Here is a 22,608-nt window from a genome sequence, read left to right on the forward strand (position 1 = left end):
CGGGTGGGAGGCTCTGGAAGGCCCGCCTCTGTTGTGGGGTTTGTTCCCAGACGAATTGCGCCACCTGTGAAAGCTTGTCGAGCGCGTCACAGCAGGCAGGCCTGGGCCCCTCGGCTGGATGGTTTCTCAGCGGCCCTGGGTGTCATGGAGCCACACTCTGGCAGGCTCGAGGTGTGGGGTCATGCGAGCATCCCACCATCGTGGTGTGGGTGCTGGAGCTGCCTCATCTGTCCGTGGGGGGCCCCAGTCTCCACTTGTTCCGCATCCTCAGCCTGCTATTCCAGAAATGGGGTCTGTGCCCTAAGCACACATGCTGTTGGCTGAGGCAGGCCCAGGGAACCCTGCCCTGAGAGTGTGGGGTGTGCTGGGCAGGCAGCCAGCCAGTCGCAACTGTCCCATCCCTATCCCCTCAGCTCAAGGCTCGCTGCGAGGAGCTGCAGCTGGACTGGGCCACGCTGTCGCTGGAGAAGCTGTTGAAGGAGAAGCAGGCCCTGAAGAGCCAGATCTCGGAGAAGCAGAGGCACTGCCTGGAGCTGCAGGTGGGCTGCGGTTGAGGCTGCACTCCGTGGTGTCCGAGCCTCTCCCATCAGCCTCCCTGTGACGGCGTTGAGCCTAGGGTGCTTGCGGTTGAGGCTGCACTCCGTGGTGTCCGAGCCTCTCCCGTCAGCCTCCCTGTGACGGCGTTGAGCCTAGGGTGCTTGCGGTTGAGGCTGCACTCCGTGGTGTCCGAGCCTCTCCCGTCAGCCTCCCTGTGACGGCGTTGAGCCTAGGGTGGTTGCGGTTGAGGCTGCACTCCGTGGTGTCCGAGCCTCTCCCGTCAGCCTCCCTGTGACGGCGTTGAGCCTAGGGTGGTTGCGGTTGAGGCTGCACTCCGTGGTGTCCGAGCCTCTCCCGTCAGCCTCCCTGTGACGGCGTTGAGCCTAGGGTGCTTGCGGTTGCAGCAGCCTAGGAAGAAGGTGGAGGAGGACAGTTGGGTGGAGGCTTGTGGAACCTTCTGTCTTGGGCCGCAGGCTGGCCGTGTGGATGACTCCGCCTCACTCTAGCCCTCAGCTCTCGGGGGCATCTCGGGATTGCTTGGCTGAATGCGCAGCGCTAACCTAGGATTTCCTGATTTCCTGGCTGCCTCCTTGCAAATCATTTCTGTAACAGTCATAGGGGAGAATTTGCTCATTAGAAAAATAGCTGGATCGGTGCAGGGGCTTATGCCTGTAATCCCAGCATCTTGGGAGGCTGAGGCAGGCAGATCACTTGAGGCTAGGAGTTGGAGAACAGCCTGGCCAACACAGTGGGACCCTGTCTCTAGCAAAAATACAAAAATTAGCCGGGTGTGGTGGTGTGGGCCTATAGTCCCAGCTCCCAGGGAGGCTGAGGCAGGAGTTCTGGCTCCCAGGATGGCATCCCCAAGGGCCATATTGAGGCAAAAAGGGCCGTGTTTGAGCCCGGGAGGTGGAGGCTGCAGCAAGCTGAGATTGCACCACTGCACTCCAGCCTGGGTGACAGAGCCAGGCCCCATCTGAAAAATAAAATAGCTTGTACTTTCTGACACCGAGAAACGCATTCGTGGAGGCCGAGTAGAGGAAGTGTGGAGGAGGGTGTGCAGCGGGAAGGTGCTCTCCTCCCTGCTCCCAGGCAGGGGCAGGTGCTGGTGGGCGGTGCCCACAGCTGCCATGCAGCCTAGAAAGCAGCAGGTCACGGGCTTTGTTCCCAGCGCCCCATCCCATGGATACTGTGCCCGCCTGCTCACCTTACGTGTCCCCAGCGTGGTTTCACTGTTGATGGACCTGGTGCCCTGTCGCTGTACCTTTGCTGCCTTTTCAAATGACTGCACCAAACCGTTGCTGCAAGGCTGTCCCCAGAGGCGGGCTCTCACGGGCGGCTGACGGACGTCGGGAAGCGCCACCCACGTGCTCCCGAGCTGCTCCCTCACGTGTGTGGCCCAGGCGAGCCTCACCAGCGTACGTTAGAGAAACGGAGGTCGCCGACCTCTTTACCACAGCCGGGCCTCGTGGGTCTGCCTGGAGTAGAGCCCTCGGGAAGAGCATATTTGGGTTCTGACCATTTTTGTCATCATCTTTTCTGTGTAATAAAAAAACAATGTGTTTGTTAAAAGAAAGGAAAGCAGGTAAACAGAACAGATAAACTAAAAAGAAAAAGCCCCTCTCAGACTCAGTGCCCGGGGAAGCTGCCACGCTCGAGTGGCGTGTCCCTCCACAGGTTTTACACTTAGTAAAACTGGATGTTTTACACTTAGAGTCTATTTTGAGAGACGAGAGCTCTTTGTATCTTCCTGTTGCTCTTTTTGGAGAAGGTGCCTCCATGTCAGCAAAAACCATCCTCGGCCCTCCACATGACTTTATTTGACGCCCCCAGCTTCCCGACCTCGACTCTAGGTGGTCGGCAGCTTTGGTTTTTCCATCCCACACAAGCAGCGGGGGTCCTGGCCACCCCTCCGGGTGTCCATCTGTGGCAGTCTTGGTTCCCTGGAGTGGTCCCCCGGTGGGGCGGGCCTGACACCATCTCTCCTCCTGCAGATCAGCATTGTGGAGCTAGAGAAGAGCCAGCGGCAGCAGGAGCTCCTGCAGCTCAAGTCCTGTGTGCCGCCTGACGATGCCCTGTCCCTGCACCTGCGTGGGAAGGGCGCCCTGGGCCGCGAGCTGGAGCCTGACGCCAGCCGGCTGCACCTGGAGCTGGACTGCACCAAGTTCTCGCTGCCTCACTTGAGCAGCATGAGCCCGGAGCTCTCCATGAACGGCCAGGCTGCTGGCTATGAGCTCTGCGGTGCGCTGAGCCGGCCTCCGTCGAAGCAGAACACGCCCCAGTACCTGGCCTCACCCCTGGACCAGGAGGTGGTGCCGTGTACCCCTAGCCACGTCGGCCGGCCGCGCCTGGAGAAGCTGTCTGGCCTAGCCGCACCCGACTACACTAGGCTGTCCCCGGCCAAGATTGTGCTGAGGCGGCACCTGAGCCAGGACCACACGGTGCCCGGCAGGCCGGCCGCCAGTGAGCTGCATTCGAGGTGAGTGCTCTGGTGGGGTTGGGGGTCTGCAGCTGGTGCCTGGTGACTCTGCCTGGTGTGCTCAGGCTGTCGGGTTCTCAGCAGGAGTGCGTCTGTTGAGGAGACTGAGGTGGGGAGGTGCTGGGCCAGGCCGCTGCCTCTGAGCGCCAGCCCACGGCGCTCGAGAGTGACTGCAGCTTCTCATTCCAGAGCTGAGCACACCAAGGAGAACGGCCTTCCCTACCAGAGCCCCAGCGTGCCTGGCAGCATGAAGCTGAGCCCTCAGGACCCGCGGCCCCTGTCCCCTGGGGCCTTGCAGCTTGCTGGAGAGAAGAGCAGTGAGAAGGTGCGGGCCGCGACCCCTGCCCCGGGCTCAGGGAGGTGCTCAGCAGAGGCGGCCTGAGCGAGTTGCTAGCAGGAGGGCTTGTCCTAATTGACCTTGGGGCACAGTGAGGTACTGGGGCTGACCTGGAGTAGGACGTTGTGGCAGAGTTGGGGGCAACCAGTAAGGACAAGTCACAGGTGACGGTGGGCAGGTGCCATGGAGGACGTGGGGTTTGTCAGGGTGTCCCTGGTGCCTCTCAGTTCTCAGTGACGGACGGCAAGTGCTGGTAGAGACGCAGAGCCCAGTTTGGGAGGCCGCTGCCCATGAGGACTTCCTGGAGGGCACTGGCCTGTGTGCACAGGGATGGAGAGGGAAGGACGGTGACGTTGCATGGACTTGGCAGTGATGGATGTGGGCCCTGGGAGGCTTGGTGGCCCCACGGGTGACTGCCCACCGAGCCGGGTGGGCAGGCTGGAGGGGACAGATGGGCATTGCTTTCAGACACCAGGAGCGTGCCATCCCTCTGGAGTGTCCCAAAGCCGGTGTCCAGGAGGGCCTGACTGCGTAGGGAAGGTTGCAGGGCCTTGGCAGCGTGGGGGCCGCCTTGAGAGAGCTGTAGCAGGCCCCCATCCTGTGGCTGTGGTCCCTGTGTCCTGGAGGGGTTTGTTGACCCACGACTGGGGGTCGGGCCTTCGTCTGCAGGGCCTGAGAGAGCGCGCCTATGGCAGCAGCGGGGAGCTCATCACCAGCCTGCCCATCAGCATCCCGCTCAGCACCGTGCAGCCCAACAAGCTCCCGGTCAGCATTCCCCTGGCCAGCGTGGTGCTGCCCAGCCGCGCCGAGAGGGCGGTGAGTGGCTCCCGGGTGGCCGTCCCCAAGGGCCACGTTGAGGCAAAACAGTTTGGGGTGCTCGAGACCTGGCTCACTTTGCGAAAGTCTCACGTTGTAAAATGTCGAGCGTGAGGCAATGCAGTCAAGGTGGGCTGTCCAAAGCCGGGGCGTGTCCGGTGACCTGGGCCGTTGTTTTCGCCAGTCTTTTTCTTTTGGGTGAAAGGTACGTGTGCAAGTGGAGAGGGCCTCACACCTTCTGGGTTGAGGAGGAGCTCAGAGGCCCACCCTGGCTCCCAGCCTCACTCCTCACGAGGCCACATTGGCTGCCGTGGCCCCTGTCCTCACAGCTGCCTCTGGGTTCTCCCACCCAGTGCTGTGCATGCAGAGAATCTCGTCTTATGTAGCATGGGCGGGATTTTCTGGGCATTGAACTATTTTTTAAAAATTGTGCGCTTCAAGTATACGCTTCAGTGGTTTTTAGCATTTATTTTTTATTTTTTATTTTTATTTTTCAGACGGAGTCTCACTCTGTCGCCCAGGCTGGAGTGCAGTGGTGCGATCTCGGCTCACTGCAAGCTCCACCTCCCGGGTTCACGCCATTCTCCTGCCTCAGCCTCCCGAGTAGCTGGGACTACAGGCGCCCGCCACCACGCCTGGCTAATTTTTTGTATTTTTAGTAGAGATGGGGTTTCACCGTGTTAGCCAGGATGGTCTTGATCTCCTGACCTCGTGATCCGCCCGCCTGGGCCTCCCAAAGTGTTGGGATTACAGGCGTGAGCCACGACGTCTGGCCTCTTTCTTTTTTTTTATTTTTCGAGATGGAGACCCATTCTGTCCCCCAGGCTGGAGTGCAATTGTGTGATCTCGGCTCACTGCAATCTCTGCCTCCCAGGTTCATGCCATTCTCCTGCCTCAGCCTCCCGAGTAGCTGGGATTACAGGTGCCCACCACCACGCCCGGTTAATCCCCGCCCCCACCAGCTGAGACGGAGTCTTGCTCTGTTGCCCAGGCTGGAGTGCAGTGGCACGATCTTGTGATCTTTACTCACTGCAGCCTCCGCCTGCTGGGTTCAAGCAGTTCTCCTGCCTCAGCCTCCCGAGTAGCTGGGATTACAGGCATGCGCCACTATGCCCAGCTGATTTTTGTATTTTTAGTAGAGACAGGGTTTCACCATCTTGGCCGAGCTGGTCTCAAACTCCTGACCTCAGGTGATCTGCCCACCTCAGCCTCCGAAATTGATGGGATGACAGGCATGAGCCACCGCACCCGGCCAATTTTTGTATTTTTAATAGAGGTGGAGGTTTTGCCCTGTTGGCCAGGCTGGTCTCGAACTCCTGGCCTCAGTCGACCCACCCGCCTCGGCCTCCCACAGTGCTGGGATTCCAAGTGTGAGCCCCCGTGTCCGGCCGGTTTTTTGTACTTTTATACACCTCTGTCTAATTCAGGACATTTTCTTCACCCGGGAAAAAGCGTTGCCCGCCTCAGCAGTCACTCCCTAGTCGTCCCCCAGCCCCCGGGCCCCCGAACATGCTCATGTCTGGGCCTGTCCCTTCTCTTGGCACGTGAGGGCATTCCCTGTGTGGATGGAGTGTGCCATCTTCATCCGTGCCCAGTTGATGGACCCCGGCTTGATTCCCCGTTTTGGCGATTGTGAATCGTTCTGCTGTGAGCGCTGGGGTCCAGGTTTCTGTGTGGATGTAGGTTTGCTCTTTGGCCCATGTGGGAGTGGAGCTACTGGGTTCTGCGGTCACTCTGCTGACCTTTGTTGGACTTGGAGTGTGGTGTGGGGAAGTGCAGGGGGTGGTGGCCGGCAGGTGTGTTCTCGCGAGCGCCCTCCTCACCCCACCCGACTGCTGGCATTTGTCTGTGCTGCTCAGAGAACACAGCCCCTTCCCAGTGAGGGCGGGCTGTGGGTTGCTCGGGTTGTGCCCAGTACCCCCTCCCCACAGCTAGACCCCAGGACTCCCGCCTCCTGACCTCCCTGCCTCAGGCCCGCTGCCCATTCACACGCAGGCACTGCGCACTCTCGCTGCGCCACTCGCCTGGGGCCCCGCTCAAGTTCCCACGCGGTACTGGACGGTGACCCCAGCGGCCTCCCCCAGCCAGCTGCAGGCCTCAACACTCACTGTTTCCAGCTGGGTTCTGGGTCTCCTGGGGCACCTGCTGCCCCTGACACACAGGGTTTTCTCTCTGCAGAGGAGCACCCCCAGTCCCGTGCTGCAGCCCCGTGACCCCTCGTCCACACTTGAAAAGCAGATTGGTGCTAATGCCCACGGTGCTGGGAGCAGAAGCCTTGCCCTGGCCCCCGCAGGTAACGCCCCTCCTGTGCCCTACCCTCAGGACTCTGCTGCTGCTGCTGCTCTTCAGGCAGGAGGGCTGGGTTGCTGGGAGTGGAACAGGGCTTCCCGGGGTGATCATGGGGGCTGCTGCCCCAAACCGCCACGCCTCGTTACTGACACCCTTTCCTGCATCCCACGAGCTGGGATGCGGATCGGGCTCAGCTGCAGCCATCGCGGCCTCATACCTGGGTCTCCCAACACTGACACCTCCTGCTTGGGTGTATTAATTCAGCCCGTGAGGTCGGCCCCAGTGCTCTCGGGGGCTCCTGTACTCACAGCTGGGAGGCCCCTGACTCAGGATCGGCTCCACACACAGCAGTGCCCAATGGCACACGACCGTGGGCCTCCGTGCTGGTAGCAGCATGGTTTCTGGTTCCTTGAGAAGGTGCCGCCTGAGCAGTCTCTGCTGTTAGCCCAGTTTCTGCAGAGAGCCAGAGAGGATGCCACTTTGGCTTTTGTTGACACTGCAGGCCTGTCTGTTGTGGAAGCCGCAGAGACAGCATGTCAGCGGGCATGGCTGTGTGCCAGCAAAACTGTACTTAAAACAGCAGAGGACATGAGACCCCCAGGCTGGTTTGCTGGCCCCAGGTTGAGATGCGGTATGATGCGGCAGCTACTTTTTTAGGAGTAAAAAGTAAAATGTGGCCGGGCGTGGTGGCTCACGCCTGTAATCGCAGCACCTTGGGATGCCGAGGTGGGCGGATCACCTGAGGACAGGAGTTCGAGACCAGCCTGGCCAACATGGTGAAACCACCGTCTGTACTAAAAATACAAAAATTAGCCGTGTGTGGTGGCAGACGCCTGTAATCCCAGCCACTCGAGAGGCTGAGGCAGGAGAATCGTTTGATCCTGGGAGATGGAGGTTGCAGTGAGCTGAGATCGCACCACTGCACTCCCGCCTGGGCAAAAAGAGTATAAAACTCCATCTCAAAAACAAAACAACAACAAAACAAGTAAAATGTACACGGCCGCTATTGAGACAGGAGGGCCTCTAGGGAGGCTGGGCAGGCTTCACAGTTGGCCACGTGAGGGCCCTGGAGAGGCCACCGAAGCCCGGGCAGTTCTGCCCTCGCAGGGCTGGGTTGTGCCCTTGGGGTGAGGTCTGCTCTGCGAGAGGCAGTGACAGTTTCAGGAGATTTTCAACTGGGTGGCAAACAGCCAACTCCAGAAGCGCCTTGCTGCGCCCCTGCACTGAGGCCTCATTGGCAGAAGCAGGGAGGCCGCCCTTTGTCCCCGGGTGGTCATGGAAGTGCACCACTCATCGTGGGCTGGGAAGCATGGCCACAGCCTTCAGGGTGGCCATAGCTTGGAGTATCCAAGCTGAGTTGTCTTCTGAGAACAGGAGGGAGGCAGGCCACTCAGCCATGGGCTTTCCTCATGGTGTCTCTGAGATCACGGGGCCAGAGGGCAACTTACTCAGAGGAAGCCTAGCTCAGCGGGGAGCCCGCACCAGGAGGCTTCTTGGGAGGCAGCGTCTCAGCCAGGACCTGCAGGGCACAGGCAGCCCAGATGGGCGGGAGGAGGCACAGGGTCAGCCCTGAGCCCTGAGCTTGCCCACAGAGCCTTCTGGTTCCACCCCAGAGGGGCCGTTTTCAGACTCCCAACCCCTTCCCCACTTCCCTGCCTCTCCTGGAGCCCACAGAGCTCTTAGGGGGTGGTGCTCCCACAGCAAGGCTTTCTCTTTGGCCATCCTGTGTCCCCTGAGACCCCCATGTCCTTCCCGGCAGGCTTCTCCTACGCTGGCTCGGTGGCCATCAGCGGGGCCTTGGCGGGCAGCCCGGCCTCTCTCACACCTGGAGCCGAGCCGGCCACCTTGGATGAGTCCTCCAGCTCTGGGAGCCTTTTTGCCACCGTGGGGTCCCGCAGCTCCACGCCACAGCACCCCCTGCTGCTGGCACAGCCCCGGAATTCGCTTCCTGCCTCTCCCGCCCACCAGCTCTCCTCCAGTCCCCGGCTTGGTGGGGCCACCCAGGGCCCGCTGCCCGAGGCCACCAAGGGGGACCTGCCCTCCGATTCCGGCTTCTCAGATCCTGAGAGTGAAGCCAAGAGGAGGATTGTGTTCACCATCACCACTGGTGCGGGCAGTGCCAAGCAGTCGCCCTCCAGCAAGCACAGCCCCCTGACCACCAGCGCCCGTGGGGACTGTGTGCCGAGCCACGGGCAGGACAGCCGCAAGCGCGGCCGGCGGAAGCGAGCATCTGCGGGGACGCCCAGCTTGAGCGCAGGCGTGTCCCCCAAGCGCCGAGCCCTGCCGTCCGTCGCTGGCCTTTTCACACAGCCTTCGGGGTCTCCCCTCAACCTCAACTCCATGGTAAGGATGGGGACCAGCAGGGCTGGGGAGCACGGCGTGTGAAAGAAAGACCAGAGGGAGACTGGGTGTGGTGGCTCACGCCTGTAATCCCAGCATTTTGGGAGGCCGAGGCGGGTGGATCACAAGATCAGGAGATCAAGACCATCCTGGCTAACACGGTGAAACCCTGTCTCTACCAAAAATACAAAAGATTAGCTGGGCATGGTGGCGGGTGCCTGGGAGGCTGAGGCAGGAGAATGGTGTGAACCCGGGAGGCGGAGCTTGCAGTGAACTGAGATCGGCCACTGCCTGGGCCACAGAGCGAGACTCCCTCTCGGGGGGGCAAAAAAAAAAACAAAAAAAAAAACAGGTGGAGGCAGGGGGCCATGACTGAGCCCGGCCATCCTCCACCACGTGCGGCCTGGCAGCCTGGGAAGAGGCGGCCGACAGCTGTCTCTGGGGTTCGGAGTGCGATGCGCTGCCTGCAAGCTTCTTCATTCTCGGCTGTGGGGCCTTAGTGGTGGTGGGCACATCAGGAGGGGGCATGGGGGGCTCTGGGATTGCGGGGTGGTGTGTGAGGACCAGGAAGAACCAGGACAGGGGCTGTACTGGCCACTGGGCAGGGCATCCGTTTCCTCAGGAGACCCTGGGGTGCAGACAGGAGGCTCCTGGGGCGGTGGGGCTCTCCTGCCTTGGGGTCCCGGGTCTGTGGTATGTGCATCCATTGCGTCTGTGCCCTCAGGTCAGTAACATCAACCAGCCCCTGGAGATTACAGCCATCTCGTCCCCGGAGACCTCCCTGAAGAGCTCCCCTGTGCCCTACCAGGACCACGACCAGCCCCCCGTGCTCAAGAAGGAGCGGCCTCTGAGCCAGACCAATGGGGCACACTACTCCCCACTCACCTCAGACGAGGAGCCAGGCTCTGAGGACGAGCCCAGCAGTGCTCGGCGAGTCCAGGGGCCCGGAGGGGGGCAGGGCCTGGCAGCGGGGGCAGGAGGTGCCTGCTCACCGTGTGTGTGTGTGGGTGGGTGGGGAGGACCGGCAGGCTCTTAGGGGGTGCCCTGGATGGGAGGGAGGCGTCTGTTTTGTGAAGGGGCCTCCCCACAGGTCCTGGGCCCTGTTCCGGGCAGGGCCGGCCTCCCGGGCCATTCGGGGTGGGACACGAGCAGGGCCACCGGTTAGAAGAGGCAAGCTGAGGAGGAGCTGAGCGCAGCAGGAGAGAAGTTTCAGCAGTGAGGCGTTGGAGGTCTCATCCACACGTCTTGCCGAGTGTATTACACTAGCTTTATTAGATACAATTCACATATCGTATTCTCCATTTAAAGTGTGCAATTCAGAGGTCTTTGGTATATCCACATTACCACTGCCTAAATCCAGAACCTTCCATCATGTCCTGAGAAAATCTCATCATCCCCTTGAAACACTCACTCCCCTTCTCCTCCCCAGAGCCCCTGGCACCCCCCCGCCCCCATCCTACTTTCTGTCTCTGTGAATCTGAGGGCTCTAGGGACCTCCTAGGAGCGGAGTCACACAGGATGTGGCCTTTTGTGTCTGGCATCTCTCACTGAGCGTGACGTCCTCAAGGTGCATCCTCGGTCCCTGTCGTGGCTGGGTGGTGCTCCGCCATCCATCCGCCCGCCGTGCTGGGCTTGCTTACCCTGGGCAGTTGTGAGCAGCGCTGCTGTGGCCATGGGTGTGCATGTTTGTGTTTGGGAGCGAGTTTCCCGTTTCCTGGTGCCTGGGCGGAGGTGCTGGGTGGCCCGGCCCCCTGGGCTCTCCAGCAGCCACACCATTCCACCCTGCCACCATGGGTGCACGAGGGTCTGAGGTCCTCAGTCCCCACATCCTCACCACACTGAATTTCTTGTTTTGATTCTAGCCATCCGAGTTGTCATGAAGTGATATAACATGGTAGGGTTTTTTGCTTTTTTTTTTTTTGAGACACAGAGTTTTGGTCTGTGGCCCAGGCTGGAGTGCGGTGGTGCGATCTCGGCTCACTGCACCCTCCGCCTCCTGGGTTCAAGTGATTCTTCTGCCTCAGCCTCCTGAGTAGTTGTGTCTACAGGCACACACTACCACCGTGCCTCGTTCGTTTTTTTGTTTTGTAGAGATCATGGGTTTTGCCATGTTGCCCAGGCTGGTCTCAAACTCCTGGCCTCAAGCCTTCCGCCTCCCAGTGCCTCCCAGCGTGCGCCATCACAGCCGGCCCTAAGTGTGCTTTTGGTGGTGTTCTGTGTTAGTTCGTTCTGCTCCTTGCCCACGTGTGCGTGCACGTGTTACACGAGAAACATTGTGGCACCTGGATGCTCTGTTTTGCATTGGGATTGCTCAGCTTAGTGGTTTCCAGGATCTTTAGGAATTTGTGTGTCCCTGGTGTGTTCTTGGGACATTGGATCAAAGCGACCCCATGCAGTGTGTGGTTGGGCATGTCTTCACGTGCTGGCCTGCAATGCTGTGGCATTATTTGCCACCTGAGGCACCGAGGTCTGAGAGGGGCCGGGAGAGGGAGGTAGGAAGAGAGCTCTGTCTGGGATTCTCACACTTCTGTATGCTGGGAAATTGCTTCTCCCATTCAGCTGCCGTGCCTGATCTCTTGGCTGCTTGTCCCAGCAGAGGCCCTGGAGTCCCTGCCAGGACAGTACCCTTGTGGCACAACAGGGGTGGATCCCAGGGCCCAGCCACCCAGTCCAGGCCTGGCCCAGGGTGGCTGCACGGGTCCCCTGTCTGGGCCGAGTGCTTCTCGTTCACCACCTCCGGAGCTCCCTGGGCTGTTGGCTGTGAGCATTTGTGTCATTCTTAGTATGCAGCTGGGTTTCAAGCATTAATGACCTTTTTTTCTTAACAGAATTGAGAGAAAAATTGCAACAATCTCCTTAGAAAGCAAATCTCCCCCGAAAACCTTGGAAAACGGTGAGTAACAAGTGTTTTGCGGCGTGGCCAGGCCTGTCCGTGTGGCCGTGGTGCCCAGTCAGTGCTGCTGACCCACCTGCTGGCCCGCTGCATCGTGTCCCGCATGGTGCTGGCGCGCCGCGTCGTGTCCTGCGTGGTGCTGGCCTGCTGCGTCGTGTCCTGCGTGGGCGCCGACACTGGGGGCGCTGGGCTTCCAGAACTGCCTCTGGGAGGCCCTCACTGCAGCCCAGGGCCTCTGCGCACACGCCATGCTCTCACAGTGGGTGGCTGACCTGTGGGGATCGTCACCTTGGGTCCCCTGTTTGCTTTGCACCCTGGCCTTCCCCCCGAGTGGTGCCTGCGTCCTCAGTGAGGACCCTGACCTGCTCTGGGGCAGCCCCACCTCCCCTCCCGGAGGCTGCTGACCTCAGCATTTTCCCCAGAGCTCATCCCGCATGGCCTCTGAGACCCGCTTCAGCTGCCTCTGTCCTGTCTTCCGCCCTCCTGTCCCATCCAGTCCCGTCCCCTGCCATCTCATCCTGTGCTGTACTACTCCCGTCCCATCCCATCTTGTCCCCTCCCGTCCCCTTCCCTCCTGTCCTCTCCCATCCTGTCCCGCTTGGCATCTTGAGTGTCTGTGACCAGCCCTGCCTGCAGAGTTGTCCGGGCCGTGGCAGCAGCCCCGGTTAGCCTCATGGGTAGCCTGGGCAGGTGCTCTGGGCTCACAGCTTCTGCCTTTCCTCTTTGCCAGGTGGTGGCTTGGCGGGAAGGAAGCCCGCGCCCGCCGGCGAGCCAGTCAATAGCAGCAAGTGGAAGTCCACCTTCTCGCCCATCTCCGACATCGGCCTGGCCAAGTCGGCGGACAGCCCGCTGCAGGCCAGCTCCACCCTCAGCCAGAACTCCCTGTTCACGTTCCGGCCCGCCCTGGAGGAGCCCTCTGCCGATGCCAAGCTGGCCGCTCACCCCAGGAAAGGCTTTCCCGGCTCCCTGTCGGGGGCTGACGGACTCAGCCCGGGCACCAACCCTGCCAACGGCTGCACCTTCGGCGGGGGCCTGGCCGCGGACCTGAGTTTACACAGCTTCAGTGATGGTGCTTCTCTTCCCCACAAGGGCCCCGAGGCGGCCGGCCTGAGCTCCCCGCTGAGCTTCCCCTCGCAGCGCGGCAAGGAGGGCTCGGACGCCAACCCTTTCCTGAGCAAGAGGCAGCTGGACGGCCTGGCTGGGCTGAAGGGCGAGGGCAGCCGCGGCAAGGAGGCAGGGGAGGGCGGCCTACCGCTGTGCGGGCCCACGGACAAGACCCCACTGCTGAGCGGCAAGGCCGCCAAGGCCCGGGACCGCGAGCTCGACCTCAAAAATGGCCACAACCTCTTCATCTCTGCGGCGGCCGTGCCTCCCGGAAGCCTCCTCAGCGGCCCCGGCCTGGCCCCGGCGGCGGCGTCCGCAGGCGGCGCGGCGTCCTCCGCCCAGACGCACCGGTCCTTCCTGGGCCCCTTCCCGCCGGGGCCGCAGTTCGCGCTCGGCCCCATGTCCCTGCAGGCCAACCTCGGCTCCGTGGCCGGCTCCTCCGTGCTGCAGTCGCTGTTCAGCTCTGTGCCGGCCGCCGCAGGCCTGGTGCACGTGTCGTCCGCTGCCACCAGACTGACCAACTCGCACGCCATGGGCAGCTTTTCCGGGGTGGCAGGCGGCACAGTTGGAGGTAGGCAGGGCGGCCGTCCGTCCGCCCCCCGCCCCGGCCCCCGCCGGAGGCCCCTTCCTTTGCAGGTTTCCTTCCGCACTCTCTTGCACCGGGAGCTGAGCTGCAGGTCCCCTGGTGCTGGCTGGTCCCTGCCATCCATGCACGGTCGCGAACTCCAGTCCTGTGGGGAGAGGGCTCACGCTGAGTCCGTGTGTCTTGGGTTCTCTGGTTGTAACCGCGTCCCTCTTGTTTTCAGAAGGCCACCGTGCGCAGGGCCACCAGAGCATTACTTTCTCCCGTGGAGGTCACCTGCTAAGTGTGGCCGCCCGGGCTCTGGCAAGGCTCTGGGAGCTGGTGTTGGGTAAGAGCGAGTCCCCGCAGTGCCTGCCCAGACAGGGCGGAGAGGAGCCGCCGGGGGGAGCGGCCTGGCCTTGGGGCTGCTGCGGGGCGGGTGGCCGGAGGGCGGAGGGCGGGCCACCACGAGCCTGGCCGAGCCGCTGCTTGTGCTTGGTGCCAGCACACGCCTGGCGGCGCCGTTTCGCTTCCCTTTTTGTGAGCCTGCGGCTGCTTCTCTGCGCTTGCCTGGATGCTGCCGCCTGTTGAAGCTGCGTTTTTCTCTCCTGTTTGCAGGTGTCTTTAACCACGCGGTGCCTTCCGCCTCTGCTCATCCGTTTGGAGCCCGTGTCGGCCGCGGGGCTGCATGTGGCAGCGCCACACTGGGCCCGAGCCCGCTGCAGGCGGCGGCCAGCGCCTCGGCCTCTTCCTTTCAGGCCCCGGCCTCGGTTGAGACCCGGCCGCCCCCGCCGCCTCCGCCTCCGCCTCCCCCGCTGCCCCCGCCTGCGCACCTGGGCCGGTCCCCCGCGGGGCCGCCTGTCCTCCACGCCCCCCCTCCACCTAACGCCGCCTTGCCTCCTCCCCCAACGCTGCTGGCCTCTAACCCTGAGCCCGCGCTTCTGCAGAGCCTCGCGTCCCTCCCGCCTAACCAAGCTTTCTTGCCCCCCACCTCTGCTGCCTCTCTGCCGCCTGCTAACGCCTCTTTGTCTATCAAGCTCACCTCCCTCCCGCACAAGGGCGCCCGCCCCTCCTTCACGGTGCACCACCAGCCCCTGCCCCGGCTGGCCCTGGCCCAGGCCGCGCCCGGGATCCCACAGGCCAGCGCCACGGGGCCGTCCGCGGTGTGGGTGTCCCTCGGCATGCCGCCTCCCTATGCCGCGCACCTTTCGGGGGTTAAGCCGCGATAAAGACCTTGCTTAGCTAGCAGTGCGTATTGTGTAAGGTAAGGCCAGAGCCCTGCGCGGTGGCTCACTCCAGACACTGAACTGTCCTTCCTTTGGCAGAGAAGACGGCCACAGGGCTCGGCAGAAGTTCCGGGGGTCCTGAGGAGGGAAGAGGGAGAGAGCCAGGGAGACCAGGGAGATGGTCGCGAGAGGAGGGACTGCAGGACGGGCACCAGCCATGGAATGGCCTGAGTGTGTTGGGTTCCAGCTGCCCACAGCTGGGTTCCTGCGGTGACGCCGCAGGACTGAGGCCAGCCCTGGGGGCAGCTGTGCCAGCCCCTGTGGGCGAGGCTCACGGGGTGCCAGGCCAGGGGGCTGGGAGCTCTAGCTCCTAGAGCAGCCTCCAGGGCTCCATCCGCACCAGGCCCAGGTCACTCATGACGGGTGGCGTGGCTTGGTGCTGTTCCCCATGCGCCCAGCATGTAGCAGGCACGGTGCCGGCTGCAGAGGTCCTGGGGAGCCAGAGTGGCTGGCTGGATGCCTCTGGTCGGGGCCGTCTGGCCAGTAGCCTCGGATGCCCTCATAGGGAGCCAGTGAAGCCCCAAGTGCCCTGCCTGCCTGGGGGCTGATGGGTTCCCGGCGGGGTCAAGAGGCAAGCTCTGTGCCCTGCGTGTTGAGGCTCCCTTGCTGGACACGGCTGATGGCCACACTGCCCTGTGGTCATGGCCTACAGCCGAGGGGCTTTCAGCTGCTCAGATGTCAGCACCAAGCTGGGCAGGTTAGTGTAGACAGTGCCCACCTTTGAGACCAGGAGGAAGTTGGAAGCAGGAGTGATTTTGATGACATGAGGCCTTCAGGGAATGTCCTGTTCACTCCTCCCCCAAGAGGCTGTGGAGACTGTGGCCGCTGACCCCTGAGGGCAGTTGGCCACCCGTGCCCTCCAGGGACATGGCGTGCCTGGCGGCGTAGTGCAAAGGTGCCCTCTGCTTGCCCCTGGCCTTCTGCCTCAGGGGCCCCTGGGACACAGGCCTTCCTGGGCGAGTCCAAAGTCCACCGGGCAAGGAGAGGAGGACTGGGAGCCAGGAGCCAAGGCGGAGGCTGTGGCCAGGGCTGGTCAGCCTGGCGGGTCAATGCGGGCACCTGCGGGCTGGACAAGCTATGCTGGGTCTCTTAGGAGATGAGCTGCAGGTAGGGTGGCTTTAGCTGGACTCGGCTGTGTGTCTCCTTTGGAGGAAGGCTGGAGCTTGGCCGGCGTGTCCAGGTGTCAGGCTCCCTGGTCTGTCACGGGGCACGCCCGTCGTCTGTTGTGGTTAGAGGGAGCTGGCACCATGCCTGTCATGGTGCTGGCCCCAGGTGGCGTGTGTGCTCGTGGGAGGCCTCGGTCCCCAGCCTGGGTGAGTGTTGGGCTCCCCCAGGCGCGATGGTAACCTCAGGCCGCTCTTCCTGCTGTGCCCTTCTGCAGGTAACTAGGATTTCTACCTCAACCGCGAGACCTATGCAAGGACGGTGTGGACCAACTCGCGCCCGCGGCATGGTGCCCGCCGGCCTGCCGGGCTCCCATCCCTGGACGGCAGAGGCGAGGACGGACGGGAGCTCCACTGTGAATCGGCGGCACGCGCCGCAGGAGGCTGGGACTGGTCCAGTTTGTACTGTCGATAGTTTTAGATAAAGTATTTATCGTTTTTTAAAAAGTATAAACAATTCTGACTTATTTTATTCCATCTAAGTGGTAAAAGGCAACTTATTGAGAAATATAAATATCTATATATGAGAGCTCTATATAAAGACACGTGTCTGCAGGGCGGGCCCGCCAGCGGATTCGCCACAGCCTGCCCCGGTGCTATCTCGTCCCCAGGCCCGCGCCTGCCTCCACCCGCTTGGTGCTGACTAGACGCTGACAACGCCGAACCCCGTTCTCGGAAACGCCGCCCGGCCGGCTCCCCCGACGCGCTGCTCCCGTACCAAAGGCAGGCCCGTCGCCACCACATTCCTCGGAGGCCTCCCCGCGGCCTGAGCCCCTTCCTGAGCCCCTGGCGCCTGCCCTGAGCTCTTCACCTTTACCCCGGCACTGTGAACCCCCAGACTGTTCACCCTCCGGGGCGTGGGTTGCGCCCTTGCATGTGAAGGGGCCTGCGTGGTGACGCAGCTGGCCGTGTGCTGCGCGATGGTGCTGTGAGGACGGCGCAGGCACGTGGAACAAGTGCATTTACTTTTGTATTTCTCGGCTGTCCATGGCTCGCAGCATGCCCTGCGATGCGGGGCAGGCCTGTCGTGGGTCCCTTGGTGTTTCTGTACAGGAGAGAGTCACACTAATGAGTGGCAGTATTTTATAGAGATGTGATGAGAATTTATAAATTTCATAGATTTGACAGCTTTTATTTTTAGATGGTATAATGCACAGTGAAGAGGAAAGAAAAGCGAGGGGAAAAAACCTTATTTATTCAAACAGTGCACAAAATGGCCCCAGCGTCAGCCCCCACCCTAGACCCCTCAGTTGCAGCTCCCAGCAGCCCAGACAGAGCTGCCGGGGCCCCTGCCTGCCCCACATCCCTTCCTGTCAGGGCCACGCCTGGCACCCATCCCTTGGAGCCTGTGCTGGTTCTCCCAGCTGCTGTGGGTGTGCTGGGGCCAGGGTGCACTGCTGAAGCCTGGCCTCTCTGGCCCTAGGCCCCAGGGTGACGTTAGCCCCCCACTCTGCAGCCTTGGCGGGTGCCTGGGACTGGGTGTGGAAGGAGAGGAGCTGAGGCCGGGGTGTAGCAGGCAGGCAGGGCCACTCCAGTGCTTCTGGAGCCCTGAGCAGTCAGGGCCTGGGTTGTCTGAGCAGTGGTGGCTCTGTGCCCTCCCTGGAGGATGGGATCTGGGAGTCTGAGCTCCCCACATCTGGCCCTGGGCTGTGTGGCACTTGCTGAGCCCACCTTCTCAAGTGCTTGCTCCTGTGAGATGGCATCGGGGAGCCCCTTCCCCAAGGTGCCACAGATCCACCCTCCAGGGAGCTGCCAGCCCTGTGTTCTGGTTCCCAAGGGCAGGATGGACACACGTCACATCCCTACCATGTGGCCTCCAAAGGGAGCCACGGAGGAAAGGCTTCTGTGGTTGCTAGGTGGGGGAGTCCTGTGTGGGAGGGCCTGGAAGACCCCTGCTTGTGCCTGGTGAGGGGGGTGCTGCCTCCCCCAGCCCCCAACAACCTCTCAGACCCCCACCCTCCAACATAGCTGAATTCTGAAGATGGTGCTCCGGACCTGTCCTCTTAAGTGGTGCCCAGTGCCCTCCCCACCCCGCATTGGTGCTCTCAGCTAGAAGGTGCTGTGCCTCTGCCTGAGCCCCAAGCCCCGAGCCTGGCCTTCAGGACAGGCAGCCTGCTCTGTGTCGCCACGGGCCGGATATGCCACAGGGTTGATGGCAGAGACGGCAGAGTCCCTGGTCTAGAACAAGACACATTCTTTAAACACTGTATTACTTCTGCCTCCCTCTAGGGGACAGTGGCAGTCCGGGTGCCATCACGGGTCCTGCAGATGGCCATGCAGGGCTCCTGCCCACGTAGGCCACCGTATGTTCAGGACACGCACTGGGTCTCAGAGCCACTGGCCCAGGCAGAAGTCTCCTTGAGCCCACTGGGTCATATGCGTGTCACCACACGTGAACTAGTGTGGTGGCTGCCTGCGGACACCCTCCTGTTCTGAGCCCTGGGCCTGTGTTCTCAGACACTCCCAGACTGAGGGGTGGTGTGTGGCGGGTGGCAGGGTGGCTGTGGAGACTGGTGATCTGGAGCCTGGTGCTGGCACCTGGCCTGAGTTTCCGTGGGCAGCTGGCGGGGACCTGTGCTGCTGCTGCTGACTGTGGGTAGGCGGGCGGCGCCTGGGAGTGGCTCTTGCTCAGGAATTGATAGGAACCCTAACGACTAGGACACCCCCTCCTCGGCCCATGAGGCACGCACAATGACTTATTTAAGACTTCCCCCTTAATTTATCTGCCCCCAGGATGCGTCAGTCTGTTCAGTGGTCAGCAGGCCCCCCACCCCCCGCCGACTGCCCTCGCCATTGCGGTCAGACCCCCTCCCAACACAACACGCTGCTGGTCTGTGTCAGCCTTTGTAACGTGGGAGGCTCTGCCGTGTCTTCCGGGTGAACTGTATTTGGATTGCGCGCATTGTCACGGTCCGCCCCTGGGCTGCGGGCGCCCCTTCCTCTGGGCACCCCTGCATTCTGCATCCCCACCTCTAGACGCTGTAATAAACAGACCGTTTTCACTCGGACCTGGTGTGAATGGCAGCCTTTCTTCCAGGTGGCATGAGGCGTCTCCTGGCGGCCAGTGAGAGGCCCTGGCTAGTGTGTCATCGCCGAAACGGGGAGTGGAGGGCCTAGGGGTGCTCCTAGCAGAAGCTCCGGGGGCTGACACCAGGACACCCTGGCCTTGGGGAGGCTTATGAGGGCACCAGGCCACAGGCAAAGTGCCTTTTGATGAACGGAAAACCAGATCTGCGACCCCAATGACATCGGCAAAGTCCTTTTCACATCAAATGGACCAAAGCTGGCCCAGGCCCCAGCCACACTCCGGGAGGGCCCGTGAATGCCAGAGGCAGGACCCCAGGTCACCACAGGATTCCTGATACCACACAGCAGCTCTGTTCTCCCCAGGCCTGGGTCCCAGCCTCCACCTGTCCTGGCTGGGGGTTCTAGCTCTCCCCTCAGTGCAGGAGGCCCAGCCACTGCCTCTCAGGACCCTGAGCCTTACTTCCCTTGGGTGGGGGCTCCCTGGCTGCCCCTCCCCTCTCCTTCACTTCACCGCCATCCAGTGTGGAAAAGAGGTACCTTTATTTGAACAGAACAAGCACCCCGGCCCCAGGGCAACCACTTCCCCAGGTGCACAGCCAGGGCCCTCCTGTCTGCAGGAGAATTCACAGCTGGTGGGGGACTCAGCCCCTATGCCATTCACAGCTTTGTCTGGCTCTGTACATTCATTCAGCACGGGGCAGGGGGGCCATGCCACCAGCCTGGGGGCTCACCAGGCCCCTGGATGCACACAACTCAGGCGGGGCACCTGTGGGAAGGCGCATATCCTGGCGGCAGCAGCACGTGGCACCAGGTGCCAGGCCAGTTAGGTGGATCCTGGGGCCCCAGGGAGCGCAGCTTGCTGGGCAGTTTCATAAAATGCAGCCCCTGCCGACACCCACCTGGCTTCAGGCTTTGGATGTCTCCAAACCAAAAACCTCCCACTGAAAATCCAGGTGTGATGGCCGGGTGTGGCGGCTCATGCCTGTGATCCCCGCTACTTGGGAAGCTGAGGCAGGAGGATCACTTGAGTCCAGAAGGTCAAGGTCACAGTGAGCTGTGGCACCACTGCACTCTAGCCTGGGCAACACAGTGAAACCCTGACCCAAAAACCAAAAACCAAAACAAAACAAATCCAGGCATGGCCAAGCGATTCATGGCTGGGCAGGGCCAGTCCCGTCCCGCTGCACGCTGACCACCGTGCCCTGCGCTCACGCCTGCAAGCCACTCAGCTGGAACCTGGCCTCCTCGGATATGCCGAACTGTTCCAGGGGGTCCTGTGGGGAGGACGGGTGGCCATGAGCCAGGGCTGGAGGACTGCCTCTGCCACCTGCAGCCCCACCCCGGCCACCTGCAGTCCCACCCCGGCCCTCTGCAGCCCTGCACACACCTTGCCCGTCACCTTCCGGATTTCATTCCTGTAGAAGATGAGGCTTCTCCGCATGAACTCGTAGCTGGGGAAAAGGGTGGCACGGGGTCAAATGCCTGCTCTGCATGGCTGCTGTGCCCACCCCAGCAGTGCCCACCACCGCCTGGCCCCACCTGGCCCGACGCAGAGCCTCCATCCACTCCTGACACTGCTCCTCGCTGCTGCACTCAAAGTGATACTTCCTCTCAGGGTCCTCAATGAAGCCTGGGGATGGAACACCTGTGGTCGGTCCTACCCACAGCCACAAGCAGCTTCCTCTTGCCATTGCCCATAAACTGTCCCTTCTCTGGCCCCCACAAAGATGTGTTCATGTCCTGACCCCCAGAACCCATGAGTACGGCCCTGTATATAAACAGGGTCTTTGCATATAAACTAGTCAAAATGAGGTTGTCGCCAGGTGCGGTGGCTCATGCCTATAATCCCAGTGCTTTGAGAGGCCAAGGTGGGAGGATTGCTTGAGCTCAGGAGTTCGAGACCAGCCTGTGTGACATGGCAAAATCCCCATCTCTACAAAAACAAAAATTAGCCAGGTGTGGTGGTGGGGCCTTGTAGGCCCAGCCACTCCGGAGTCAGAAGTGGGAGGACTGCTTGAGCCAAGGGGGTTGAGGCTGCAGTGAGCTGTGATCACGCCACTGCACTCCAGCCTCGGAAACAAAAGATCCTGCCTCAAAAATAAAGAGGGCCGGGTACGGTGGCTCAAGACCGTAATCCCAGCACTTTGGGAGGCCAAGGTGGGAGGATCACCTGAGGTCAGGAGTTCGAGAGCAGCCTGGCCAACATGGCGAAACCCCGTCTCTACTAAAAATACAAAAATTAGCTGGGCATGGTGGCGCGTGCCTGTAGTACCAGCTACTCGGGAGGCTGAGGCAGGAGAATCACTTGAACCCAAGAGGGGGAAGTTACAGGGAGCCGAGATCGCACCACTGCACTCCAGCCTGGGCGACATACCAAGACCCTGTCTCAAAAAATAAGCAAATAAAATAATAAAGTAAAAAGGGGTTGTCAGGGTGGGCCCTAAATTCTGCTTGGCGTCTGTGTGGAAGGGGAAATGTGGACACAGACGTGATGCAAGGAGGACAAGGTGACGCTTCCACAAGCCAAGGAACCTGGAGGATACTGGCCACCACTAGGAACTGGAAGATTCCCCTCGGCCTCAGAAGGATTCGGCCCCACCCACACCTTCATCTAGGATTTCTGGCCTCCAGAACTGTAGAGAATGTTTCTGATATTTAAGCCACCTGGCCTGTGGAATTTTGACAGTCACTCTGGGCAAACTAGCAGGGACTTCATCTTTCCCCGCAGAAGGGAATCTCTTAAGACCCAGGAGAACACCCCCCTCTCACTCCTCCTACCCCCACCTGGGATTTCCAGCCCGGGGCCATATAACAATGCTAGACCCACGCTACTCGTGGCAGCTGGGGAAACGCTTTGGGTGGGGCTGGCCCACCTGCCCTGTAAGTACAGCCTGGGCCCACAGGGAAGAAAGAGGAGAGTCTGGGAGGGACCCAAGCTTAAGTGGACTCGGCAGGTGGGAAGGGTGGTGCCCGCCAGGAGAACTTGACCTTGAGCTGCCCGTGGACAATGCACTCTTGTGTTTGAGGAGGGTGGCGCCAGGCTGGGGACACAGAGGAGACCTTGGGCGCCCGGGGAGGGGAAAGTGCGGCGCTGCGGGTGCCCCGGGCTGCGGGAGGCGCCGCTGGCTTCCCTAGCCCCACTCACTGATGGAGAAGGTGCCGGGCTCTTCCCGGATGACTCTGCAGCGCTCCAGCAGCAGGGCTCCGACGGGCTGGAGGAGACACGGGCGCCGGGACGGGGCAGTGAGCACCCGGCCTCCGAGGGGCCCAGCCTGCGACCCGCCCGCGCGCCCGGGACGCCCCTACCTCGGCCTCGTCTGTCCGAAAGTAGAAGAGGAAATTCACCACCAGCTTCACCAGCCGCCGCTTCAGCACTGCGGGCACAGCGCGCACTCAGGGGCGCAGGCAGCCCCCGCCCGGACCCCGGCCTCCCGTCCCCGGCGCCCCGACCCGGACTCCGGCCTCCGGCACCCCCGCCCAGACCCCGGCCCCGGCCTCCCGCCCCTGGCACTGTCTCGGTCTCCCGGGTCCCGCTCACCGCTGCCCTTCTTGGGGCCCCTCATGCCCAGCTCGGCCGCCATCTCGGCCGGCTGCCGGGACAGCGCCTGCAGCTCCTTCTCGTTGTACCGCATGGCTCCGCGGGGAACGGGAACCCAGGCCGCGCCCTCCCGGCCGCCGTCCCCGCTCTCGCTGGGGCCGGCGCCAAAAATGTCTCAGGGCGCAGACACGGAAGCACCCCCCCCCCCACCAGGGCTAGTGCGCCTGCGCACCTTGG

General features: G+C 61.9%; 2 protein-coding genes across 3 annotated transcripts in view; one reads left to right on the plus strand and one right to left on the minus strand.

Moving 5' to 3' along the window:
* The window catches only part of DOT1L (DOT1 like histone lysine methyltransferase), a 71,505-nt gene extending 52,691 nt beyond the window's left edge, over nt 1-18,814 (plus strand). The window contains exons 19-28 of one of the 2 annotated variants that reach the window (XM_034946253.3): nt 414-539; nt 2,532-3,016; nt 3,206-3,341; nt 4,023-4,169; nt 6,348-6,462; nt 8,218-8,801; nt 9,523-9,728; nt 11,627-11,691; nt 12,422-13,366; nt 13,976-14,621. In XM_034946253.3, coding sequence (XP_034802144.1) covers nt 414-539; nt 2,532-3,016; nt 3,206-3,341; nt 4,023-4,169; nt 6,348-6,462; nt 8,218-8,801; nt 9,523-9,728; nt 11,627-11,691; nt 12,422-13,366; nt 13,976-14,586 — 3,420 coding nt within the window. In that variant the 3' untranslated portion in view covers nt 14,587-14,621. Of the gene's footprint in view, nt 1-413; nt 540-2,531; nt 3,017-3,205; nt 3,342-4,022; nt 4,170-6,347; nt 6,463-8,217; nt 8,802-9,522; nt 9,729-11,626; nt 11,692-12,421; nt 13,367-13,975; nt 14,622-16,024 lie in introns of those variants that run through there. The other variant, XM_008972588.4, reaches the window with a different exon arrangement.
* A 540-nt stretch (nt 18,815-19,354) lies between these two features.
* Nucleotides 19,355-22,505, minus strand: PLEKHJ1 (pleckstrin homology domain containing J1). Its single transcript, XM_034946255.3, has 6 exons — nt 22,372-22,505; nt 22,140-22,207; nt 21,979-22,045; nt 20,373-20,463; nt 20,221-20,284; nt 19,355-20,107 (listed from the first exon to the last, which is right to left on the minus strand). The coding sequence occupies exons 1-6, from the start codon at nt 22,463-22,465 to the stop codon at nt 20,042-20,044; spliced, it is 450 nt and encodes a 149-aa protein (XP_034802146.1). The 5' UTR covers nt 22,466-22,505; the 3' UTR covers nt 19,355-20,041.
* Between the last annotated feature and the right edge of the window lie 103 nt (nt 22,506-22,608).

This window comes from Pan paniscus, chromosome 20 (assembly GCF_029289425.2).
Source record: "Pan paniscus chromosome 20, NHGRI_mPanPan1-v2.0_pri, whole genome shotgun sequence".
NCBI lineage: Eukaryota > Metazoa > Chordata > Mammalia > Primates > Hominidae > Pan > Pan paniscus.

What these genes read in the sequence shown, in the direction of transcription:
- PLEKHJ1 (XM_034946255.3), bottom strand. Translation starts at nt 22,465, where the DNA reads ATGCGGTACAACGAGAAGGAGCTGCAGGCGCTGTCCCGGCAGCCGGCC. An exon ending in GGGCCCCAAGAAGGGCAGCG is followed by an intron (nt 22,208 to 22,371) that starts GTGAGCGGGACC and finishes CTGTGCCCGCAG; the next exon opens with TGCTGAAGCGGCGGCTGGTG. An exon ending in GAGGCTCTGCGTCGGGCCAG is followed by an intron (nt 20,285 to 20,372) that starts GTGGGGCCAGGC and finishes CCTTTTCCCCAG; the next exon opens with CTACGAGTTCATGCGGAGAA.